General features: G+C 36.7%; 2 protein-coding genes across 6 annotated transcripts in view; one reads left to right on the top strand and one right to left on the bottom strand.

Moving 5' to 3' along the window:
• LOC113099838 (YEATS domain-containing protein 2-like) overlaps positions 1 to 14,409 on the top strand; it is a 36,062-nt gene extending 21,653 nt beyond the window's left edge. For 2 of the 4 annotated variants that reach the window (XM_026264790.1, XM_026264791.1), the window contains exons 15-31: positions 1,315 to 1,555; positions 2,885 to 3,046; positions 3,135 to 3,253; positions 3,484 to 3,630; positions 5,174 to 5,356; positions 5,595 to 5,931; positions 6,554 to 6,688; positions 8,262 to 8,333; positions 8,475 to 8,649; positions 9,225 to 9,301; positions 9,686 to 9,765; positions 9,854 to 10,055; positions 11,278 to 11,516; positions 11,878 to 11,952; positions 12,320 to 12,393; positions 12,981 to 13,058; positions 13,370 to 14,409. In XM_026264790.1, coding sequence (XP_026120575.1) covers positions 1,315 to 1,555; positions 2,885 to 3,046; positions 3,135 to 3,253; positions 3,484 to 3,630; positions 5,174 to 5,356; positions 5,595 to 5,931; positions 6,554 to 6,688; positions 8,262 to 8,333; positions 8,475 to 8,649; positions 9,225 to 9,301; positions 9,686 to 9,765; positions 9,854 to 10,055; positions 11,278 to 11,516; positions 11,878 to 11,952; positions 12,320 to 12,393; positions 12,981 to 13,058; positions 13,370 to 13,412 — 2,439 coding nt within the window. In that variant the 3' untranslated portion in view covers positions 13,413 to 14,409. The remainder of the gene's footprint in view (positions 1 to 1,314; positions 1,556 to 2,884; positions 3,047 to 3,134; positions 3,254 to 3,483; positions 3,631 to 5,173; positions 5,357 to 5,594; positions 5,932 to 6,553; positions 6,689 to 8,261; positions 8,334 to 8,474; positions 8,650 to 9,224; positions 9,302 to 9,685; positions 9,766 to 9,853; positions 10,056 to 11,277; positions 11,517 to 11,877; positions 11,953 to 12,319; positions 12,394 to 12,980; positions 13,059 to 13,369) is intronic. The other 2 variants (XM_026264792.1, XM_026264793.1) reach the window with 2 other exon arrangements.
• A 326-nt stretch (positions 14,410 to 14,735) lies between these two features.
• Positions 14,736 to 23,314, bottom strand: LOC113099839 (microtubule-associated protein 6 homolog). Of its 2 annotated transcripts, XM_026264796.1 has the most exons (4): positions 22,816 to 23,314; positions 21,297 to 21,780; positions 18,640 to 18,865; positions 14,736 to 15,620 (listed from the first exon to the last, which is right to left on the bottom strand). In XM_026264796.1, exons 2-4 carry the CDS (start codon positions 21,776 to 21,778, stop codon positions 15,549 to 15,551), a joined length of 780 nt encoding a protein of 259 aa, XP_026120581.1. In that variant the 5' UTR covers positions 21,779 to 21,780; positions 22,816 to 23,314; the 3' UTR covers positions 14,736 to 15,548. The 2 variants fall into 2 exon arrangements, with proteins under 2 accessions (XP_026120581.1, XP_026120580.1); XM_026264795.1 differs by lacking the exon at positions 22,816 to 23,314 and having other exon boundaries at positions 21,297 to 22,279.
• Positions 23,315 to 23,424: the final 110 nt, after the last annotated feature.

The raw sequence follows: 23,424 nt of genomic DNA, 5'->3' as shown, positions 1-23,424 counted from the left end.
CCTAAAGACACTGATTAGCAAACTCATGCGTGTTTGATTAGGGTTAGAGCTAAACTTCGCAGGAAAGTGGATCTCGCGAGCCAGATTTGAGGATCACTGTGTTATAGCATCCTGTGTTTTACACTGCGCATGCACAGAACGCATACATGCAATGCAGCGAAAATTACAGCTGTTTGGGAAAGCATATGCATTTTTACTTGGTTTTACTGGCACTTGAAGCCTTCAGAACGTGAAAATATCGATCCTAAAGTATTGTGGCAGAGCAAATGAACACCTCCCAAAAACAAGAGTGCCGAGAGTGCTGCTTATGTGATTGTGGCGCATGTTTTTGTTTCTGAGTTCATTCTTTCGAGTTTCTCTATCCATAATTTCATAGATATGTGGCTATATTTAACCACTGGTTCACCTAAAACTCTTACACTATCTGTAGTTAAATGGCATGGTTTGATATAGTGCTCAGGTAAATTTGATCTAAGTAAATGTTAAACTTTTGAAATTCAGAAAAAAAGAACCACATGATGAAACAATACATGAAAATTATGTATCTGTGTCCTGTTATTTATCTTTTGGTATGCATTTCAGAAAAAAAATGGTTAGGATTCAGGTGTAGTGGCAAATAGTGATTAATCCTGATTAATCCACTGAAAAGTCTGATTAATTTGATTAAAAATTTTAATCATTTGACAGCCCTAATAAATATATATATATATATATATATATATATATATATATATATATACATAAACACACACACACACACACACACACACACACACACATATATATATATATATTTTTTTTTATTTTTAAGATAAATTTAATTGATCAGCCCCATTAATAGTTAAAATTGTTTATATTAGTGTAACCACTAATCAACATAACTGTATGAGGCTGTACTGTACTGAAAGACCCTTTTTCATATTGAAATAAGACCTAATAGATGACATGCTACTATTTAAACGTTTGGAGAATAAGATTTTATTCAGCAAGGATGAACAAAATTGATATTAAAGGCATCATATTAAAGGCATTTATAATGTTACAAGAGATTTCAGATAAATGCTGTTCTTTCTATTGTATCATGGTTTCTACAAAATATTAAGCAGCACAACCGTTTTTACATTTTAATAAGAAATGTTTCTTGAGTGTCAAATCAACATATCAGAATGATTTTTGAAGGATCATGTGACACTGAAGACTGGAGTAATGCTCAGATAAGCAATTAACAAATATTTCCAGTTGCAGAGTAACTGTGTGTGTGTGTGTGTGTGTGTGTGTGTGTGTGTGTTTGTGTGTGTGTGTGTGTGTGTGTAGGTGTTGGGGATTCCACTGGGCTCTGCCGTCAAACAGGTCTCCATGAGCAGCGGGCAGATCTTGGTTGCTAAGTCCAGTCCCACTGTGTCTAAGGTTGTGGGCCAAAAGCAAGTGGTGGCACAGGGTGTCGCTAAGGCAATCGTCAGTGGAGGAGCCAGCGGTGCAAGCGGCATCACGGGACAGCAGGTGCATGCTGTTACCAAGGCAGCAAGTGGGTCTGGAGGAAGTGGCAAGAGTGGAGGTCAGAGTACACAGTTTTTCTTGACCATCATAATGTCATAAAGTCAACCATTTAATTCATATGATCGATTTTTTTTATTTTTTATTATTAGTTAAATAACTAATTGTGAAGGAACTAATTGTAACCTGAGATAATGTGAAAAGTTGCCAGCATCAGATGATTTTTCTTTCCTCGCTGAAAATGAAATACCGCACAAACTGACAATCTCAACCAATCAGAGAATGGTGTTTAATAAACAATTATGTGAAATGAGTTTTTGTACCAATGTATGCGAACCAAAAAAAGGATGTTTAGGATAGGTGCTGGTTTTTAAGAGATTAATAAATTATTATCCCAGTCTTGAAATAAAAGTGTGCATGTATTCATTTTTAAAAGGTGAAGTGTGTGTGTGTGTTCACAAACACAAAGTTCAGAAACCATCTGTCTTGCCAGGGATGTTAATTAAGATATTCAGAACAAAAATGTGTGTTGGTGGAAAAAACAAACAAGATTGTGCATTTGTTTGCGTGATTGGATAAGTGTTTTTCAGGATGATCAGCAGATGTTGTGCTAAGAGTGGAATTTCACAGGCCTTATCTAAGTGTGAATGGCTGCACCGCAAAACTGACTAAACCATTAGGAAACACCATTACTCAGTCAGATACTTGTATCTCCCTGCCACCACAGGGAGAAACAGAAATGAGTTTGATTAATTTTAAAGACACCCATATGTGGATTCATATTGGAAGCTTTGTTAGTGGTTTATGAAATAGATTCTAAGCTATATGTTCTGTATAGGTCCATGTTGATCACATTTTCTGCATCTTATTGTGATAATAGAGATTCCGCCAAAATTATGTACACTACCATTAACAGTAATGCACAACAATACAGTAAAAAAGTATTGTAATGGGAAAACATTTGTGCTACTTCATATTTTTGTGAAAAGAAGTTCAAAAGAACAGCATTTATTTGAAATCCTTTTGTAATATAAATGTCTTCACTGTAACTCTTGATCAGTTTAATGCATCCCTGATAAATTAAAGGATTAAACTCTTCAAAAAGATAAGTTTTAAGGGTAGTGTATGTTCACACTGCTTTCTCTTCAAACAGTGAAAACATATAGCTGCCATGGGCTATTAAGGACAAAACACCATGAAAGTAGCTAATACAGTTTTAAGCTTTAAGTGTAGAACAGGACAAATTGATATTCACTGATAACTTTTCTAATATTTTTGTCCATATTAAGCAATAAGTCTCTGATACTGTACTATTTCCTGCTATAATATGTTTTGTGTAATAATTGTTTTTGTGGTGATTTGTATTTTATTATTATTATTTTTTTTTCAGTTATGGCAACCCTACAGCTACCAGCAAATAACTTGGCAAACCTTGCCAATCTGCCTCCGGGAACCAAGCTGTACCTGACCACCAACAGCAAGAACCCATCGGGCAAAGGCAAACTGCTGCTGATCCCTCAGGGAGCTATTCTGAGAGCCTCCCACAGCGCAGGTCAGACCGACAAGATCATGTGATTTAGGGAACATTGTCTCTTTCTGTATTCAGATAAATATCTGACTAAATTAATCTCTGTCTGTAGGCCAGCAGTCTCAGAGTTCAGGTTCTGGAGGGTCACATTCCTCCAGTGGATCTTCAGGGTCTGGCAGCCTGCCTTCCAACTTATCCTACACTTCTTACATCCTCAAACAGACTCCTCAGGTGATATTCCTTTCTGTAAAACATTTAAAATCCAGGTTTCGACACATTGAACTGTAGAAAATTAATCATGACAGTACTAGTTGTTTAGTTGCTAACTAACACCATTTGAATGACCTTGTCTAAAGCAATGTCCACTCAAAGACACACACACACACACACGCACACACATCCCAGAAGCCTCTTTCTGTCAGTTTGGGTTATGTTGACAAAGTCATCATCAATCTTTTCAGGGCACATTCTTGGTTGGCCAGCCAGGGGGCTCTGGGAAACAGACCTCTGGTGGTCACGTGGCATCAAGTCCTGCATCCAGTACCCAGCAGGCCATTCGGGTCACAGCTGGACAGAAGGCAGCCATTTTGGCTCAGGTGTGTAACAAAGTAAGGATTTAACAACACCTCTACTTCCCCTTCTGCTGTATATGGTTTTAAAGCTACAGATACATTATTAGATAATATAATAAATGTATTTATATACATTATAGTATTTATTATTATAATAATATAAATTAGAATATTATAATGATTTATATTAAAATTATATTATTTTCTTATATAGATGAAGCTTATTGGATTGGATAGCAGGTGTTTAAGTCATGCTGTAGGTTTAATTTTATGTGCAGATAATGCAGCTGTAAGATGTATTGTCTTTATTTTGCAGTACCTGACCACTTTAACTTTTAATTACATTCAGAATACAAGCTCAGAATTCTTGTAAAATGTCCTTTCTTTTTGCCATGGCACTGTAGATAACAATGCAGCAGAGATGTATTCAGCAACAAATTAATTTATCTTGCTAAAACAGACATCTGTATTTAATGAGTTAGCTTCAGTAAAATATAGAAATAAAATGTTAAAATGCACACACTCTGACTCAGTGACTCAGAAGGAGTGAGATCCATTTAGCTACAGTATAAAAGCAAAAGTGTTCAGGGGTTTGCCATTATTTCTTCCCTCTTCATCATCGATTTCTTACTCTCTCTCTCTCTCTCTTTCTCTCTCTCTCACTCATTGATCTTGCTTTATCTTTCCTTTATCTTTCTTCCACTTGCTGCACTTTCATTAGTGTTACACAACGCCTCTTCTGAAGAACTTACACTCTCTAGAGCCCTTTCTGCATGCGTGTGTGTCCTGATTATAAGATAGAGGCTAATGAGTATGCCTGCAGCTGACATTTGAGCTGTAATTCAACCTGTAAACACACACTCATTGGCCTCTCTTTCTTCCTTCTCTAACTACTTTTCTTCTTGTTTCTTAATTATCCATTTGAACCATACCCTCATAATTCTCATCATAAGTGGAGCACATAGAGCACACCATGATTTCTGTTCAATAGTTTTTGTTATAATTCTTGTTGCCCCTATGCACAGGTGAGACTAAATCAAACTTCTTCCTCTGGTGCATTAGACCTACTAAAGATTGTTTGCATGCAGTAGAATGACCATATATATTGATTAGTGCCTGATCTACTTTAGTACTCTGCTGTCATGGTCGAGTGTTTGAGTTTGATTGAGGGCATTTGCTGTGAGCTTAAGAGCAAGAGAGAAGCAACATTAGAGGGAAAGACATGCAAGAACAAGTGTGAGAAACAAGTTAAAGATTTCTTGCTCTATCACTTGCTTGTGCTGTTATGTAAGGGAGATACTTGCAGTCTTTTTCTCACTTTCTTTTTAAGTCCAGAGAAGCTGGATTGGCATGAATATTAAAGTCGGAATGTAAAAAACAGAACGTAAAAAAGAGACTCTTGGAGAATCTCATTGTTTTAGATTGTAGTTGTTCAGTAGAATGTTTCTTATTTACCTTTTAATGTGATTGTAAGGCTGACGATTTTATTTAGAACTGTAAAGAACAGACCCTTTGGTAGGAATAACACATTTCTCAAATAGTTGGATTTGGTTTTTTTTTTTTTATATTTGATTGACAGGTGGTGGGTGGGTCTCAAGCTTCTCAGGTGAAGCTGTCAGATGGCTCAGTGAAAATGGTAACATCTGCCGCAGCAAGTCATCTGAGCAAACCCGGCACGACCACCCTGAGAATGACGGGAGGTGTCATCACTGCCACAAGTTTAACCCCATCCACACCCAGTTCAACACCCACCTCTCAACAGGCAAGAGATTTACCTGTCTGTGTGTTCTACATTGTCTAATCAAGAAGTGTAACTCTGTCCCTACAAAAGTCTCATTGGTCTAAAACCACATTCCATGATTAGGTCATTGACTTCATCTTTAAGTTGAGACAAAAAATGTTCATGCTAAAAACTCACTCTTTTGTGAATCCATCACAAAGTTGACATATTGAAGTTACTCTGTCTATTTATAGCCCCTCTAATGTTTTTCCCCCTACAGTCAGCTGAAGCCACTGGAGGATCGTCCTCTCAGCTGTTCCCTCATACGGCTAAAGTGCCACCGCAGCACCCTGTGCTTGTAGCTGCCAATCAAGCTGCAGTGATCAGTGCGGCCAAGAGTGCCAGTTCTGCCGCCAGCACAGCAAAGAGCTCTGCCTCTGGCACCGGTACCATAGTCACAGTCGCCAAGACCGTCAACATGCCTCTCATTAGCCTGTCGAAGGGGGCGGGGTCATCTGTAGTGGGTGGATCCAAAACCTCAAGCCCCTCACTGGTCACTGCAGCATCACTGATTGGTGGAGGAACGGTCAGCGGGAAAACTGCTGCCACCATCTCAGGTAACCAGTCTTCTACTGTCAAAAGTTGCCCCTTTTAAAAAAAAAATTCACATGAAGGTGAAAGATTTCCCCTCACTGATTTCACAATAGGTTTAATTAGTCATGCAAATTTGCCACATTGATTTACGGAAAGCTGCTCGGTTTTAAAAGACTTCTGTATGAGCTGTGCTTCATACATTGCTACACTATTGACAATAGACAATGACCTGTGAAATGTCATCGAAACATTGTTACTGTCAGCGCACCTTTAAAATGACAAACAACTAAAGCTCTCACAGACTCCCTTAGGCATTTAAATTGGATCACAAATGTCTTTTTTTTCCCATCTGAATGGTCTCTGTCCATTAGCTTTAAGAGTGAAATAAATATTTATTAACATGAATTAGGGCAGTATGACAAATTCTTGTAACACATTGTGTATATCGCTGTAATGATCATGATTTGTGCATGGAAATGTTATAGAAAAATGGTTTGTATGTTAAATAACCATTTTACAAAATATATTTTTGTATAATGCAACCTGTCCACCCATATTCTCATTTAATTGCTTGAAATGCTTAATTTTTTTTTTTTGGTCAAATTTTGTTATTCAGGATATCTACATGATTCTCTACATTCGCAGGTATGTTGAAGTTGCACCCAGCCCAGTCCAGTTCCCAGCAGACGGTTGTCACCATCCCATCTAATCAGCTGAAGCAACTCAGTGTGGGCAGTGGGTCCTCAGGGCTGCAGTCCATCTTGATGCCTGTCAGCAAAGGTAACAGCACCCTGTTCCTCTGATACCCACACAGCCTGACTCACACTCCTGATCTCTAGTGTCCTATTGGCTTTGAATCTGTGTAACATCGTCAAGTTAGACTTTTTATTTTCAGCTTCTTGTTCCAGTTAACTGCTCTGATACATACACTTTGTTCCGAAACCTAGAGATGTGCCTTGTGGTTATAGATCTTGGCTGGCAACCTAATGTATGTTTGAGTCTCTACAAGTGGTGATTTATGATTTATCACTATTGTGATCTTAAGCAAGGCACTGTTGTGTGTCATGGTGGGCTGTGTCAGGTTGTTAAGGAGTTCTAATTCTGTCAGCCTTCATGGACTGATCATTTTTGCCTGCCGTGTTGAGCCTGCCCGACTGTATTTATCAGAGATGTTTGTTTTTGTTCAGCATTCATCAGTGATAACAGTAATAGGTGAACAGAGCTCGAGAGACACGTACCTGTCAGATATGGTTTTCATTTTCTCGTTTTGCACTCTCTCTACTTGGTTTCTAGCTTTGTTTTAGATTTATCTGTGCAGCACAATGACAGCAGAAGCTGCCTCAGTTTAGTTTGTTGAATAAGTGCAGTACATACACATCCAAGCAGCAAGACAGGCTTTTCCAGTAACATTATGTAAGCTGTTGTCTTAGTTATAGAGATGGATGGAAGTATAGAAGAACATAATAGTTAGATTACAGGATTCAGTAATTGAGGAATGGCAGGCTTGAGTGATCTTAACATTTATGAGAAACAACAGGAACCACATGAGTCAGAACATAAAAAAAAAAAAAACTTTAATGCTAACTAAGTCATGGCCAAAAGATGGTTTTTACTAAATTAGAACTATTGGTGGGCAATATGACCAAAATGTTATTTCACATTATGAAAATTACAGTGTAGAATTAAAATGGACCTGTTATAAAAGGCAGGTTTCAAGAAATACTATAGAAGTTGAATAATAAAATGTACAATTAAAATATTCTTTACTGTGTCAATTAAATATACATTAAATCTGTGATTTATTTTCCCATTTCTATATGTAATCAATTAACACTGTGAGGATATATTTACCAGGGCTCCCTGGTAGAAGAGATATTGTATCTCAATGGGACCTTCCTGGTTAAACAAATAAAAATTAAGAAAATAAAGGCTGCATTTAATTGATTTATTTGATCAAAGGTACAAAAGGTTGTGAAATATTATTACTATTTAAAGTAAAGTAAAGTTTTATTTCTGTTTTTGCAAGCAACATTTTCAGAATGATCCTTCAGGAATAATTCAAATATGCTGATTTGGTGCTCAAGAAACATTTATTATTGTTATGAACAATGTTAAAAACACTTGTGCTGTTTAACAGAAACAATATGTTTTTTCAATATTTTTATGAATAGAAACCGAATTGTGAAATGTGGTTTTCTCTTGCCATGGATATAGCCACTGCTGCTGACATGACTTTAAATCATAATTAAATAAATGCATTTTATGAATAGAAAGTTCAAAAGAACTGCAATTTTTGTAATGTTATAATGTCTTTACTGTCTCTTTTGATCAATAAAAAAAACGTATTTTACAGTCATTCAGTCTGGTGCTAAAGGTGCATCTGGCAGCAACATTGCTTCCTCAGCATCCACACCTGTAGCTCAAGGTGAGACATCTGCAAACACACACACACACACACACACACACACATATACAGTGCATATAATGTCAAGGAGTAATGTGTATAACCATGCAATCCTCTGATTCCAAACCTTTTCACCTTTGTTGTGTTTGGGTTTTTACACAGTTAAAACTGAACCTGGTTTGGTTAGCTCCACTTGTACGACTCCAGTACCCCAACCATCTGCCCCAGCCTCTACAGCACCCACCTCTGGTCCCCTCCCGGCAACCCACACATCCACAGACGCAGCTGCTACTATTAAAGTGGAACAGGGTGTAGAATCTTCAACACACGAACTCAAGTAAGAACTAGACACACAATTGTCTCTCTGTCCTGATCTGTCAGAATGCCAGTTATTCCCTAAGGTTTCTATACCTTGCAGAGCGGCATCGACACTCACAGACACGTACATCTACAATTTTGAATTGATTTAATTGTGTGTTGCCATAGTAACACCTGTTCAGTAATAATAGTGATGTAATTCTCCTGACACTTAATTGAGTTAAAGCTCATGTAATTCTCCTGACACTTTGAGTTGGCTTTTACCAAAAGTAATGCAGACTTGCAGTTTCTTGAGTGAATAAATAGTTAATTCATTAATCACTCTGACCAGTTCTAAGTGCGTGAGCAATTTCTCTAACCAATTCATATTCATACTTGACACATTTGTTGTTTGTTATTTTGCAGTGGTCTGGTTTTTATCATCAGATTCAATCTAGTCTGCAAACTGAACACTAAAATAAAATAAATGTGTTGCTGTGGAGCACCAATGCCACTCAATATCAGTGACGGGAATTCAGATTTTTTTTGTGTTGCATTTGTAATATGTATAATATTTGTGTACATATTTTAAAAAAATTGTCAATCTCTTTTAAGCACGGAGCACATCGAGAACATGACACAACTTCTGACGGCTATAGTGAAGAAATTCCCTTTGATTGTCCCTGAGAAAAGTAAGTTTGACAGCTTCACAGACCTTACTATTTTCTAAATGCTTTTTTTTTTTTTTTTTTTTTTTAAGTTTTGAGGAAAAAAAATTATATTTCAAGTCTTATCCTCACAGAGGCATTTATTTAGTCAAAATAATAGTGATATTGTGAATTATCACTTAAAACAACATTTTTCTATTTTAAAATATATTTTATTCCTGTGATAGAAAAGCTGTATTTTTAGCAAAAGTTACTCCAGTATTCATTGTCACATGATCCTTCAGAAATAACTCTTAATTGGCTGATTTGGTACTCAAGAAACCCTTATTATTATCAATGATGATTGTCTCCATTCATTTAGTCTGCATAAAAAGAGTTTCAAACCAATCACAGTTGTGTTATTTGCAGATGAGGACTCCCATCCGTTCTGTGCCACCTCTGTGGATCAGTACTACTCATGGAACATTGGCAAACGCAGAGCTGCAGAGGTACAGGAGTGTTTGTGTCTCATCTAGTCCGAGTGCATCTGTAAGCTCTGTTGGATTGTGTTTGTTTACTTTCTTCCTCTTTGTGTAGTTGCAGCGGGCAGTGGCTGTGCGCCGTGTGTGTGCTGATCTGTTAGAGAGGACCCCTCGGCTTCAGGCCCTCACTCCACCCAGGACCAAAGAGGTGCTTCGCTGGTGCCGTCTCCGTGGTTACACACCCCCTGACCCTGAAGCTCAGCGCACAGAGGAGGACTCCATCGAGGACATACTCACACAGATCGACAGTGAACCCGGTTAGTGTGTAGTTTATGTAACAGCACACATGCTTGTGTCCAATGTGGTGTGTGTGTGTGTGAGATTTGAACCGTTGGTTGAGGATAATTCATCATGGCCTGTGTCTCTCTCTTTGACTTACACAAGACTTGGCACAGATAATGCAGTAGTGTTCACACACTCTCTCTCTCTCTCTCTCTCTCTCTCTCTCTCTAGTTTCCAGTGATGGTGCATTAGTCTGTTAAATAATGAGATCATAAGTATTCAGAGTTGCGCATGAATTCAACTTGGGCATAAGCAGCTGAAATTCAACATCAGCTCTGCTTCAGTCCGGTGTTTCCTACCTAGACAGCATTTTAAGACAAACCACAAAGTGTTGTGTCATTAGCTGATGTCATACTGCGTTGATATTGACTGTAAGACATTAGTGCACATCTGTGGTTTTTGTTTGAATGAGTGACCAGTAATGGAGATGTTGTCCATGAATGGCACTAATGAGGTTTACTCACGGTTAGAATGCTGCCTCAGAAAATATCCAGTGTAGACTGTAAGCAGTGAGGAGGTTCACTAGGGAGTCTTGTTTGTACTGTTTTCTCCTGCCTTCCTTATTGTCTTCAGCCTCCATTTATGTGCTTTCTTGGTTTGCTTTTTTGTGTTATTCAGTGTAGGTTTATAAAAGGCACTATACAAACTATTAAAAATAATAAATATATATTTTTTTTATAAATTGTTTATTAACGGTACTATACAAACTATTTAAAATAATAAATCATTTATAATAAATATTAGGCACTTTATAAATTGTTGTTGTTGTTATTATTATTATTATTTAGTTTGTGTAACTGTTTAACTAGATGAGTCAAGTTTATAGTTTAAAGTTTAATTATAATTATTATTAATTACTATTAAATAATAATAATATTAATAATGATATTATAAGTTATTAGAAAAAATACAAACTACTGTTAATAATAAAATAAAAATAAAAAATAGATTTAATTCTGATGATTATTAGGCAAAACAATAATAAATAAAAAAATAATAATAATAATAGTGTTTGGAACAGAGCCCTATTGTAGATCAAGAGTATTATTTGCTTTCGGTAGGTTTGTGTAGCTCTGCTTCCTGCTTGTGAGGAGTTGTGTGCTGATTTACACTAACTCATGTTTGTGTTTGTGTGTGTGTGTGTGTGTGTGTGTGTGTGTGTGTGTGTGTGTGTGTGTGTGTGTGTGTGTGTGTTAGAGTGCAGCTCAACTCTGACGGGCTGTGAGGAGTTGTCTCAACGTCTAAAGCAACTTCAGAGGATTCTGAAGGCGGAGCCTGAAGAGGAGGATGACGAGCCTCTTGACATCATCAGTGTGAAAGACATAGATGCTGCCAAGGTCAAGATTAAGCTGGAACAGGAAGAGGCTGAACAGGAACCCAAGTTCTTCTTGGGGCGATGCCAATCTACCCAGTTCATCAGAGACACGTCGGAGCAAGTGAGAGAGATTGAAATGTTCTTCATGTCTTCCTACCTGCTTCCAAACTTTCTGCCGTGTCATACATGTATTGATTAGAGCTCAACTGATTTTTTTTTTTTTTTTTTTACATTTACAAGCAATTAATCTGCATTTTATGTTCTATAAAAAAAAATCATATCGGAGGCATATCAGCGGCATATACACTGATACTGATATATCTGCAACAAGCTCATTTCAGCCGATAAAATCTGCAAAACTGTATATCATTCAGGCTGTAGTAATTATATTGTGTGTGTGTGTGTGTGTGTGTGTTTGTGTTTGTGTTTGTGTTTGCGTGCGTGCGTGCGTGCGTGCGTGTGTGTGTGTGTGTGTGTGTTAGATCGGCGTCAGACTGCAGCAGGTTGAGGTGGAGAAGAACGTTTTTGCTCCAGTCGTGGAGACCATTATTCTTAAGGTAAATAGTCTGAGATTTAGTCATTTGTTTTATTTTATGAAAGAAAATTTCACATCCAGAATGTTAAATATAAAGTTTTAATACCGTAATATAATCATCATTATAGTTAGAGTTCTTGGTCTGAATGGGCCTTTGCACTATTTACTAATTTGTACATTTTTGTTATTACCATGATGAATGATAGCCCCTCCCACTCTGAATTCTGATTTGTCTTAAAAACCACTCCACATAGCTCTCTTTTAAGCATAAATTATTTTCTGATTAATTTTTATTTTTACATTCAGTGAGAACATTATTTATTTATTTTTCCTGGGTAGGACATTCTTAACATGTCTAAGTGCTGAATGTTGTCTAAATCTCTTCATAGGCTGTGGAGCAGTTTGCTAGTGAAATCCTCAGGGAGTCTTTGGCTAATGCCCATGGGAAATCCCAACAAAACAGGTCAGTGCATAAGACGAATCAAGACAGATGGGCAGACCAGTATGATTCAGAGTAAAAGAGTAGTTTCAAATGCCTCTTCTGTTCTTTACAGATAGAGCTTGGAACATTATTTCTTGGTCAGTTTTGAAGAACTTTGTCTAATGTGATTTGATCGTAATTGTGGGAGGAAGTGCTTTATGATAGTATATAATTATCAGAGCACTGAGAATAGCTCATGAAAATCTGATTTATTTGAGTTGTAGAGCAGCAGAGCCTGGCCCTGAGAGAGAAGAGATTGGCTCAGTGCTGCTCTACTTACTCAGCACATCTGCTTTCATTCACATGCCTGACACACACACACAGATTGAGCAGAATATTTCATCAGCCTTTTATACAGTATTCGGTAACTGTATTTTTAAATGATGATCCGTTTATCCATGATGAAGCAGGAACTGATCGAAGTCTCATACATTAACAGAAAGCAGCAGTTTGACTCTCATTTAATGCTCAAAGGTCAATAACCCATTATAGCAAGATAGCAAATGTACCGTGAGACTTCTCTCTCTCATTTCCATCCTTGTTTCATCCCTCTCTTCTTGCCTCCACAGAACTCCGAGAGAAATATCAGCTATGGATGTGCATCAGGCCATTAGCGCTATTCCCACCTGTGATTTTCTGACTAATAGGTAATTTTGTTCATCCTCTTTTTAAGCTTTTCAGCAACTATCATCAGAGTTCCCATGATCTTGAACAACCTGGAAACATATGGAAACAATTAAATGAAATTAATATAAATAGGCACGGTAATGTCTCTATCGAATAGTTATGCTCAGCATTTATATATTTAATTGGCTCTAAAAACCCATTTTTGGTGCAATTTCTATAATATGATTTTTTACAAATTATTCTTTAAAAATCTTAACCAAATTTTGAAATGTCATGGAAATGCATCATTATTATTGCAGTTTCACTTACTTTAAACTTTTGTCTCCGGTAGGTACATGGGCATCATGGTGAAGGATGAAGGCCATGCTGACTAACTTCACTCCTTGGCATCTGACCACAGAAAGGTGGACTGTCATTTACTGACCCCTCCCCTCACATTATATTAAGGTGGCGAATGTTCAAGGGCTGACCAATCACAGGTGCAAATGCCCTCTTACTTACCAGTGTCATGTATCCAGACAGAGCTTGATACACAGTCTGAACAGCATTTGTTTCATATGCCAACATTAGTCTATTTAATTGTTTTTCATGCTTCCTTTATGAATTCTGTGATATTTATGAACTCTGGTCCAGTATGTGTAACTGTCAGTACAGTAACTACAGTACAGTGTTAAAGATCAGGTTCTGAAGACGCAGAAGCATCTGCTCTATTATTCTACTGTGATTGAGATCCTCAATCTCTACAAACAAAACCCAGGATCACATGGCCCTGCTTTGCTGTTGCCAGCTGTTTAGCTCGTCTTAGTCTTAAAGGAATAGTTCACCCAAAAATTACTTTTCTGCAATGATTTTCTTACCCTCATGTTGTTTGAAATAGTGTCGAGTAAATAATGACAGAAATGTCCTTTTAATGTCTTCACCCAGACATGAAGACATTAAATTAAATGTCCATTTTAAGTCGCATGTCTTCACTAGTTTCACACTAGGGCATAGAAGGTCTAAGAAAAGTCTTAATCATGTTGTTTTCATATGAATCATTTTCGTACAGCTGTGGGATTTATGAAGGATTAAACTTCAGTGAGTGTGAGAGTTTTTGTGCGTGTCATTTGGGGACATTGAGGAAAATCTGCAGATTGACAGGAGGTATTTGTGTACTTGCTAAATCTATTGTGTCCTCTGGTTTGGTGGGCTACTTTGTGTCATACAGCTAGCATCAGTGTCTGTGTGGATGGGAGAGAATTTATTGCTTTGTGTTAATTCAGTGTTAAAATCTTCACTTGTCCAGCCAAACTCCTGAATGTTTTTCTTTCATATTGTGCATCACAAAATAGCTATTCTTGTATTAAAAATGGTCAATCTGCCACTAAGATGGATCCAGGTGTCCTGATTTGTTGACAATTGAAATGTCACATAGCAAAACAATAACAAGATAGGGCTCAGAAATAATTAGTTTTTTGTTTTTAACGGCCTACCACAATTTTTTTTTATGTTAATCTATGCTATATGCTATTACTACTTAGCACAGCGTTTTATTTTCGACCATTTTGCATGATCGAGGTCATGCAACTCAGTTTTTGAGTGATTTTTAAAAAACTTCTTAAATGTAACTTACAGACTATGTCAGTTTTTAAATTGCAATTATTTGTAACATGTTTGGAATGATTAATCAGCTCTTGGTCAAATAATGTGCAAGCAAATTTAAAGAATGTAATTTTTATTTAAACGGTTTGTCCTAAGGATTTTCCCCATTTATTTAAACTGAATTTACAAAATACTTGCACAGCCCCCAATTCAGTGACAGAAAATATTCATAATTTAGTCTTTATATTGGTTTCATAAAGGGCTAGCAGGGTCTGGAGCATGAAAACGGTGATAAGAAGCACCCGGTGTCCTCAGGCAGACATTAGCAGATCAGTATTGACAGACCAACATTACTGTATATCAAAAGCATCTCATTAAATAAGCAAATACAGGATAAATCCTCCCAGACACCAGATTACATTTTGTTGCTTTTTAAACATTTTTAAATGTTGCATATTCAATCAATTACGGTAATAAAACTATTAGGAAACATGCAGATATTCATTCATCTGGGACAGGGTAAGGTCAGCAGAAACTAAAGCCCGAAAACTTTCCCAGTCACACACTCTTTCTATCACTCTTAAATCTGAAGCGAATTACAAACATATCCTTCCAGTAGATGGTTGACATTTGAAGCATACATTCTCTTGCATAGATTTCACGTTGTGTACATTTCCAGCAAATTCCTCTGGTTCTGCAGATTCCTCAGTGGAATGATTTGGAGAACTCCATTTTATTTTTCACAAGCTCTTGCACTGAACCCGTCTTTATTCATCCTCTGGCATTCTTCTCCTCTTGATGATACTAGTCTCTCAGAATGACTTCAGTTTCTCAATATTCAGGTGACAATTCATTTTTAAAGTGGTCTTTTCTAGTGAAAGGCCGAATCAGATGTGAACGTGGCTCTTTAAATGGGGAGCGTTGATGGATCATATGTTGAAGATCCTGGATTTGCTTTGAAAGACGGCAGAAGGGTTTGGTGACACCTTAGTCTTCTGCTCCTGTCACATAAAACACATTTCTGTTAAAATCATCAAGTATTTAAAAAGAATGTACAAATATAAAATACCTGTACACTACCAATCAAAGATTTGGGATTGGTGAAATTTCCAAGTTTCTTATATATTGACTAATGCTGCATTTATTTGATTTTAAGTATGGTTTTAAAAAAAATAATATTGTGAAATATTATTATATATATTCAAATGTAATTTATTCCTAGATGACAAAGCTGAGTTTTCAGCATCGTTACTCGTCTTTAGTGTCACATGATCCTTCAGAAATTATTCTAATATACTGATTTACTGCTAAAGAAACATTTATTTTTATCAATGCTGAAGACAATTGTGATGCTTAATATGTTTGTGGAACCTGTGGAACACGTTTTACCATATCCTTTGAAGAATAGAAGGTAAAAAAAAATACAGTATTTATTTTAAATAAAAATCCATTCACAGTTTTCATCTAAAATGTAAGTAGAAAAAAGAAGCATCAGGTCATGGACAATCTTGATGTTTTCTAAAACCCACTGTAAATAGTATCTATTTTGCATACTATTTTCAAATTACTATTTGGGGATGTACTTCTCCAAGTCTCATATTCTATTATCTCCAGCCACTCTGCCTCCATCTGTCTTTGTTCTTTGTCTCTCAGTCAGTCTCCTTCTCCTGGCTAGAAGACATCTAATCCTTACAGTAGGGGCTCACTATTTGAGAAGCCAAGCGCTGAGTGAAAATGAGATTTATCATCTACTAAATCTTTTTCTCTCACACACATTCTCTTACACTGTTTAGTGTTTCTAGAATAAGAACTTGACACCCTCAGACTCAGCCTCACTAACAGCAGACACTGTTCAAACCTTAGGTCTTCAGAATGCCATTCTACCATACTAATGCTGGAAATGATTTATAATACACCAATTTGACCTCAGAGACCTCCAAAACATCCAACATGAATGAATTATTTCTGAAATGACAAGTGGGTGTTGCATTATTTTAAAGCCTTTTGCTGAGTAATAGTATATATAAAAGAAATCAGTAATTATTAGTACTTTTAATCAACATAGATGCATTAAATTGATCAAAAGTGACAGTAAAGATATTTATATTACAAATTAATGAAAATTAATTTAAATCTATTAATGAAAGAACCAATTTTTTTTTCAGCTTCCACAAACATGATAAAATATATAAAATAAATGTTTCTTGAGCAGTAAAGTATATCAGAATGATTTCTGAAGGATCATGTGACACTGAAAACTGGAGTAATGATGCTGAAAATTCAGCTTTGCATCACAGGAATAAATTACATTTTTAAATATATTAAAATCGATTTTGTTATTGTTGATAATACTTCACAATATTAACATTTTTACAAAAATTGTAATTAAATAAATGCAGCATTAGTTAGCATAGGAGACTTCTCTCAAAAATACAATCTTACCAACCCAAAACTTTGAACGTTTGTTTTTCTTCAGTGTGTATATATATATATATATATATATATATATATATATATATATATATATATATATATATATATATTTTTTTTTTTTTTTTATTAAACATATATTGTATGGAATATTTTACAGTACAGGAATATTCCAATCTGGACATGGCCTGATTCATCCTCTGTCTGTTGCATGTCATTAACTGCTGAGTGACCATCATCAGGGACAGAGCGCTGATGTATGGGAAACTGTCTGGGTAGCAACTTGAAAGCTTACATAAGATTTTTAACTGTCATTTAAGATTACATTATAACTTATGAAGCCCTGGGATTTATTCACTGCGAAACTGTGCAGGTTTGATCTCTGTAACTGCTTCTCAATCCTGTTCCTGGAACATTTGGGATTGTTTTATCTAACACTGATCCAACTACTCCTCAGTTCATCAGCAAAGTAATAATAATAATAAAAAGTTATAGTATGTTAGTATAATATTATATATACATATATATATTTTTTTATTATTATTATTATAAAACAAATTATAAAAATAAGAATATCAAGGGATTTTTCAATTCAAAAACAAATTAATTAATAAATAATAATAATAATAATAATAATAATAAGATCGATGGTTGTCCCATGGTCCCTGGTTTTGGTATCTTTGTCATAGAGGAATTTCAGACTTGTTCAATCATCATCAAAAACATCAGACTAGTGGATCTCTCTGGCAACTTGACAAGAGCATCAGCGAAAAGGTTATGAAAAGAAAAGTAACAACTCAATAACAGAGGCATTTAAGCCTGACACCAGAAGCACAAATTTCTCAGACTCAGACTGCTGGCATTGTGTGTTTCAGCTCTCTGTTTCTCTCCTCACTGGTCAAGCATGAGGTTTGATAGCATGCATGGGTTACCAAGAGAGTAATTAGGACTAAATGAAACCCAATTAGTGCATACTTCACTGACTGACGGGCAAAAGATTCAGCACCAGTTTCACAGTTAGTTTTGATTATTATTGAGAGGACGGGCACAGACTAGACTGATGTAATGGGGCACAGGAGCAGGGTCACTGATTACATAACCTCAATGAATCAGCACTGGTCGATACAGAGAGCACAACTTTAACCAGACCTGAAACTCGCATTTGTCCCAGACAGGGATCAGTGTTAAATAACCATTGTGATTAAACTGCATATAATGCTTGATTTCACAGATTAACCTAAAAGGTTATGCAAATCAATATTTCTGCTAACATATTCTGGGTTAAATATGACCAACTCTTCATTTGCCCAAAAAGTTCATCTAGCTCAAAAGGTAAACCCACTTAAAAAGGTTTATTTTGTCAACTTTACAGCTCAAACATGAATAATTCATGGGGTGGGGGTAAAAATAAAAGTTAAGATTTTACACAGTGATCTCCTGCTGATAATTTGAAAGTCTCCAGTTCATTCTCGTTCTGCTGAGCATGGTCTGAAATTTAACTCTTTGTTGATCATTCTGTCACATCAGCTCGCTGTCGGATTTGATCTCTCTCTTCTATCCACGTCCCTTCTGATCTATCCTCTCACTCACCTCTGGTTTCATGCTGATCTCTGTCCTGTGTGTGTGTGCTTTCTCTGTCTGTGCGTGTGTGTTGGTCTCCGGTACACTGGCGTCTGTGTGTCTGTGCGAGTCTGGGCTGAAGGCAGCCTGGTAGCTGGTCTCCGGCGGGGGCTGGTCAGCACCTGTACCCAGGAAGGTGGGCCGTTTATGGGCAGGCTTTGATGGCCGAGCTCCAGACCATGGCTGGTACTCCTTCCTGACTCCAGAAAGAGATCAAATTAATAAGACAGGGAAAAACAGAGTTAGAATTCTGAGGAGCTGCAGGTTTCATACGTTCACAGATCAGATCCTTTAACCAAAGCCTGATGAACACAGAAGGCTTTTTGTTATCAATTCATTCTATTTCCCTCAGATAACTGTTTATGTAGTTGTTTGAGATTAATTCTCACTGCAATACACAACCATTACAACCACCACACCAGTCCAGATACAGCACTACAGTAAACTGGCAACAATTAATTTTTGGAGACTACAGTTAGCATATGTTATTTCAGACATAAAAAACACTGATTTAGGCTCTAGTGTAGAGGCAAAGGCCTCTAGATCATGCTTATTTTACCAAAATAAAATCTTATAATGCCTTTATTTTTTTATTTAATTAGTACAGAAAGGTCAGACTTTGCTTAGACAAAAGTCTTGTCACATCTTTAAAAGATTCAACCAATCACAGATTAGAGTGTCACCTGTGACAAATACTGTAATTAACACATTCCCAGGGGTGTAGAAGAACCCCAGCACACCCAACCTCCATCTGAAATGCATCCTGACCTCTGACAACATGCCAAAGTTTCAACAACAGACCAAAATGCTGATCATCAAGAGCCTGAAGACCAAGTCTCCTGCTGAGGTGGCAGACATCTTTAATGTATCTAAACGTCAAGTGGAGAGGATAAGAAAAACATTTGAAGAAACTGGTGAAGTTTATGACAGACCCAGGTCAGGCAGACCCTGTAAGACAACTGTTCGAGAGGACCGTTTGCTGGTTCGACAGTCCAGGGCCAGCCCTTTTTCAACTGCAGCAGAGCTACATTAGAACTGGTCACCAGAAACCCCTGTAACTACAAGAACAGTTTGTTGAATTCTCTCACGCAGTGGTCTCAATGGCCGAATTAGTGCTCAGAAACCAGCATTAAACAGAAGACAACTAAAAAATTGTGTTGCATTTACCAAGGCGCACAGCTTGCAGGAAGGATGGACTGTGGAAAAGTGGCAGAAGGTTGATTATTCTGATGAATCATCTATTGAACTGCATCCCAATCATAGCAAATACTGCAAAAGACCTATGGGAATCCACATGGACCCAAGATTCATACAGAAAACAGTCCGTTCCGTGTAGGAAACATTTTGGTTTGGGGTTACATTGAGTATGGGGGCATGCAAGATATCTGCAGAGTGGATGGCAACATCAACAGCCTTATGTATCAAGACATTCTTGCTGCCCATTACATTCCAAACCACAAGAGAGGGCAAATTCTTCAGCTCCTTCTCATACTTCAGCCTCCACATCAAAGTTCCTGAAAGCAAAGAAGGTCAAGGTGCTCCAGGGTTGGCCAGCCCAGTCACTAGACATGAACATTATTGAACATGTCTGGGGTTAGATGAAGGAGGAGGCATTGAAGATGAAACCAAAGTATCTTGATGAACTCTGGGAGTCCTGCAAGAATGCTTCTTTGCCATTCCAGATGAATTTATTTATGAAGTAATTTAAGTAATTGCGGAGACGTATGGATGCAGTCCTCCAAGCTCATGGGAGTCATACACAATATTAATTATTTTTCCATTGCACCATGACTTTATGCTTTGTACTGTACATTATTTCTGTATATATATATATATTAGATACATACCAGTAATAAGTGATATTATTATTACATGTTTTTATGTTAGTGTAGTAGTCTATTTGATAATTAAAAATGTATAAGCAATAAGGACCTATTATATTTATGATTTTTTTCATAATTTTAGTGTTTTTACGTACTAAATAGGCCGAAAAAAATACAAAAATATATCAAATAATAATAATATTAATAATAAACGTTTGTTTTGTCTTTGCAATGTTTTTACTCACTTCAGAATAAAATTAAAATATACAGATTACAAAGATTTGAGATTTATTCATATATAATTATTATTATGGTATTTTTCTTTGTAATATGTTTTTACTTACTAAACAGGCTAAAATGAAATAAAATAATGAAATAATATATAGATTACAAATATTTAATAGAAATCATCAATTGTTATTAGAAGTTGTAGTAGTAGTTGTAGTAGTAATATAATATAGTCTAGAATGTTTGTCTTTTGTAATGTTTTACTTTGCTAAAATAAAATATAAGGAAATTCACCCATATGGTATTACTGATATATATATATATATATATATATATATATATATATATATATATATATATATATATATATATATATATATATATGTGTGTGTGTGTGTGTGTGTGTGTGTGTGTGTTTTACTAACTAAATTTGCTTAAATTTAAATGTAAATCCCATAACCTTATTTAACTCATGATGATGATGAACTGTTGAGAAGTGTGTGAGTGTTGCAGTGGAAGAGAGGTGCTGAAGAACAGCTCCCATGAGAGAAAGCCCCGCATGAAGAGCATCTGTACCTGTGTGAGCTGAGCTGATCTGCCCCTCTCTGCTTGCCGCTTCGCTCCAGTCTGTCCGCCCGCTGCTGACTCGTGCTGTTAGAGTAACCGTTCACCGGGCTATCAGTTAAAGTGCCGCCTTTCCCTCCGTTACTGATCCAGGGAAAGTTATCCTTCTTCGGGATGGGCCATGGTTTGTAATCCTGTTTGTACTGGGTGACGCTCTGGAAGGGCACACCCGGGGGATGGTAGTCCTCGCGGGGTTTATAACTCGGTTCCGTCCGTCCTCGTTGCGGCCGCCGGACTCCAGCTGCATGGTCCGGCGTCACGAAGTTGACGCCCGGCGCCTGTTCCGTGGAAACGAGTTTGGTGACGGATCGCACCTCCTGCTCCCCGATGTCAGAGTAGTTCTGAATCGTTAGCGGAACCGACAAATCTGATTTATCGAACTGGTTCCAGAACCGAGCCAAGCAGCAGACTCTGCTGATGCACGGCCAAGCCATTCCTATAAAATAAACCAAAAACAAAAAGAAAGAAAACACTGTAAAAACGCGATGAAGTGCTCGATTACATGAAAGAATGTGAGCGCGTGTCCGTTCCTCTAGAACTGCGCGAGACGGCTCGGTGTCGGGACACTGTCATTGCACATTCATCTCACGTGATTAGAATTGTAATGCAGAAATAATAATAATCCATAAACATCCGAGTCGGTTAACAGTGTCCACCTCACGGCTGTTTCCCCGACAGAGCTCAACTTACTAATGCCCTAAAAATCCTCTTTTAATCAAAACCAAGTGCACTTCCTACCTAGACAGCATTTCTAGGCATAGGGGCTTACAGCTGACTCAGATGCTGTCTAACTAAAGCACCAAGGTACTACACTTTTTGACTATGCAATAAGGTATTTTCTGAAGAACCATGCAAACTTGTAGTCAACTTGAAATACTTGACGTATTTGACATATTCACTGGGAAACTTTGTACTACATCTAAAACTATTTCAAACATAATCAATTTAGAGGCTATAAGGAGCATGTATGAATTAAAAAAATTGTCACATCACATCACCATGTGTTGATATGATTTAAACAGTTACCGGTTTTAAAAACATAAAAATCTATATAAAAATTTTTTTTTTAAGTTTTTATTTGTAGAAATTTTACAACCAATGGCATTCAAGTTTTAAAAACAGTGCACAGTGTACTGTATTAATAAAAATGAATGTTCTCATATATATCGTGTTCTTTATGGTATTTATTTCCATAGTAGTCACAGACTTGGAACTCACAGTATATCACAGTACTATGGTACTGTGATATAGTACCATACTCATACTCATACTCTATACTCTAGTACCATCCATAGTACTTTTTTGTCAGGACAGGTAAGCGGCTCACAGGTTTTTTTAGTTTGCCATTTAAACCATTCTAATCAGTTGCGCCAAACCAAAACTAACGAATTGCTTTCGCTCTGCATTCACAAACAAGCTGTTGTTTTCAGGTTGTCATAACAAACATCTAAAGTCTGATTTAACGACATACCACGAGGCAGCTGAATATGTTGAGCTCTGGTATATTTTTGCTTGATATTTCAGTTATAAAGTCTGTGGCTTTATTTTCCATCTGATAAGCATAAGCCCCATTAACAGGTCAATTAAGCAGCACCTGTCTCATTACTGCAGTCAGTGAGTGTGCTGCACCACTACATTTCTCCCTTTATAGTCCTAGAATAATCAGTGTGGGAGAATTTACAGCTTGGTTAAAACAATTTGCAGTTTGAAAAATATATGCTTTCATTTTTCAAAAATAGTTGCATCATTATTAGCATTATTTCTGACAAGCTACAGGCCTGTTTGCTGAAGTTATGCTGTTTTTCCCTATTAGGGATAAAACTAATTTACTAAAAGATTTATCGCCTGAAAAGTCCCAGCATTCCTGAGTAAAATTTCCACAAATCCAGAAATCTTTATAAACGCACAATCCTCTCATCATTCAGCATAGATCAGATTTTTGTCTGCCATCAGTCACATGGCATTATGCTCTTGTGGAAAAAAAAGGATCACCCTGTGTTTGGAAGAGAAAAGTTATCTTTAACAAAATGTCACTCAAAAAATGCTTCAATTTGACTCAAAACAAGAGGCTTCTAATGAT

Source organism: Carassius auratus, unplaced genomic scaffold, assembly GCF_003368295.1.
Source record: "Carassius auratus strain Wakin unplaced genomic scaffold, ASM336829v1 scaf_tig00217069, whole genome shotgun sequence".
Taxonomy (NCBI): Eukaryota; Metazoa; Chordata; class Actinopteri; order Cypriniformes; family Cyprinidae; genus Carassius; species Carassius auratus.
The sequence above is the reverse complement of the archived record's forward strand: the minus strand, read 5'-3'. Positions and strand labels throughout refer to the sequence as shown.

Bases quoted from the DNA above. Each gene is read 5' to 3' on its own strand.
- LOC113099839 (XM_026264796.1), bottom strand. From the start codon at position 21,778: ATGGCTTGGCCGTGCATCAGCAGAGTCTGCTGCTTGGCTCGGTTCTGG. The intron at 18,866-21,296 runs GTACAGATGCTC...TTCTGGAGTCAG, and splicing joins GATCAGCTCAGCTCACACAG to GAAGGAGTACCAGCCATGGT. The intron at 15,621-18,639 runs GTGAGTGAGAGG...TTTATGTGACAG, and splicing joins AGATCAGCATGAAACCAGAG to GAGCAGAAGACTAAGGTGTC.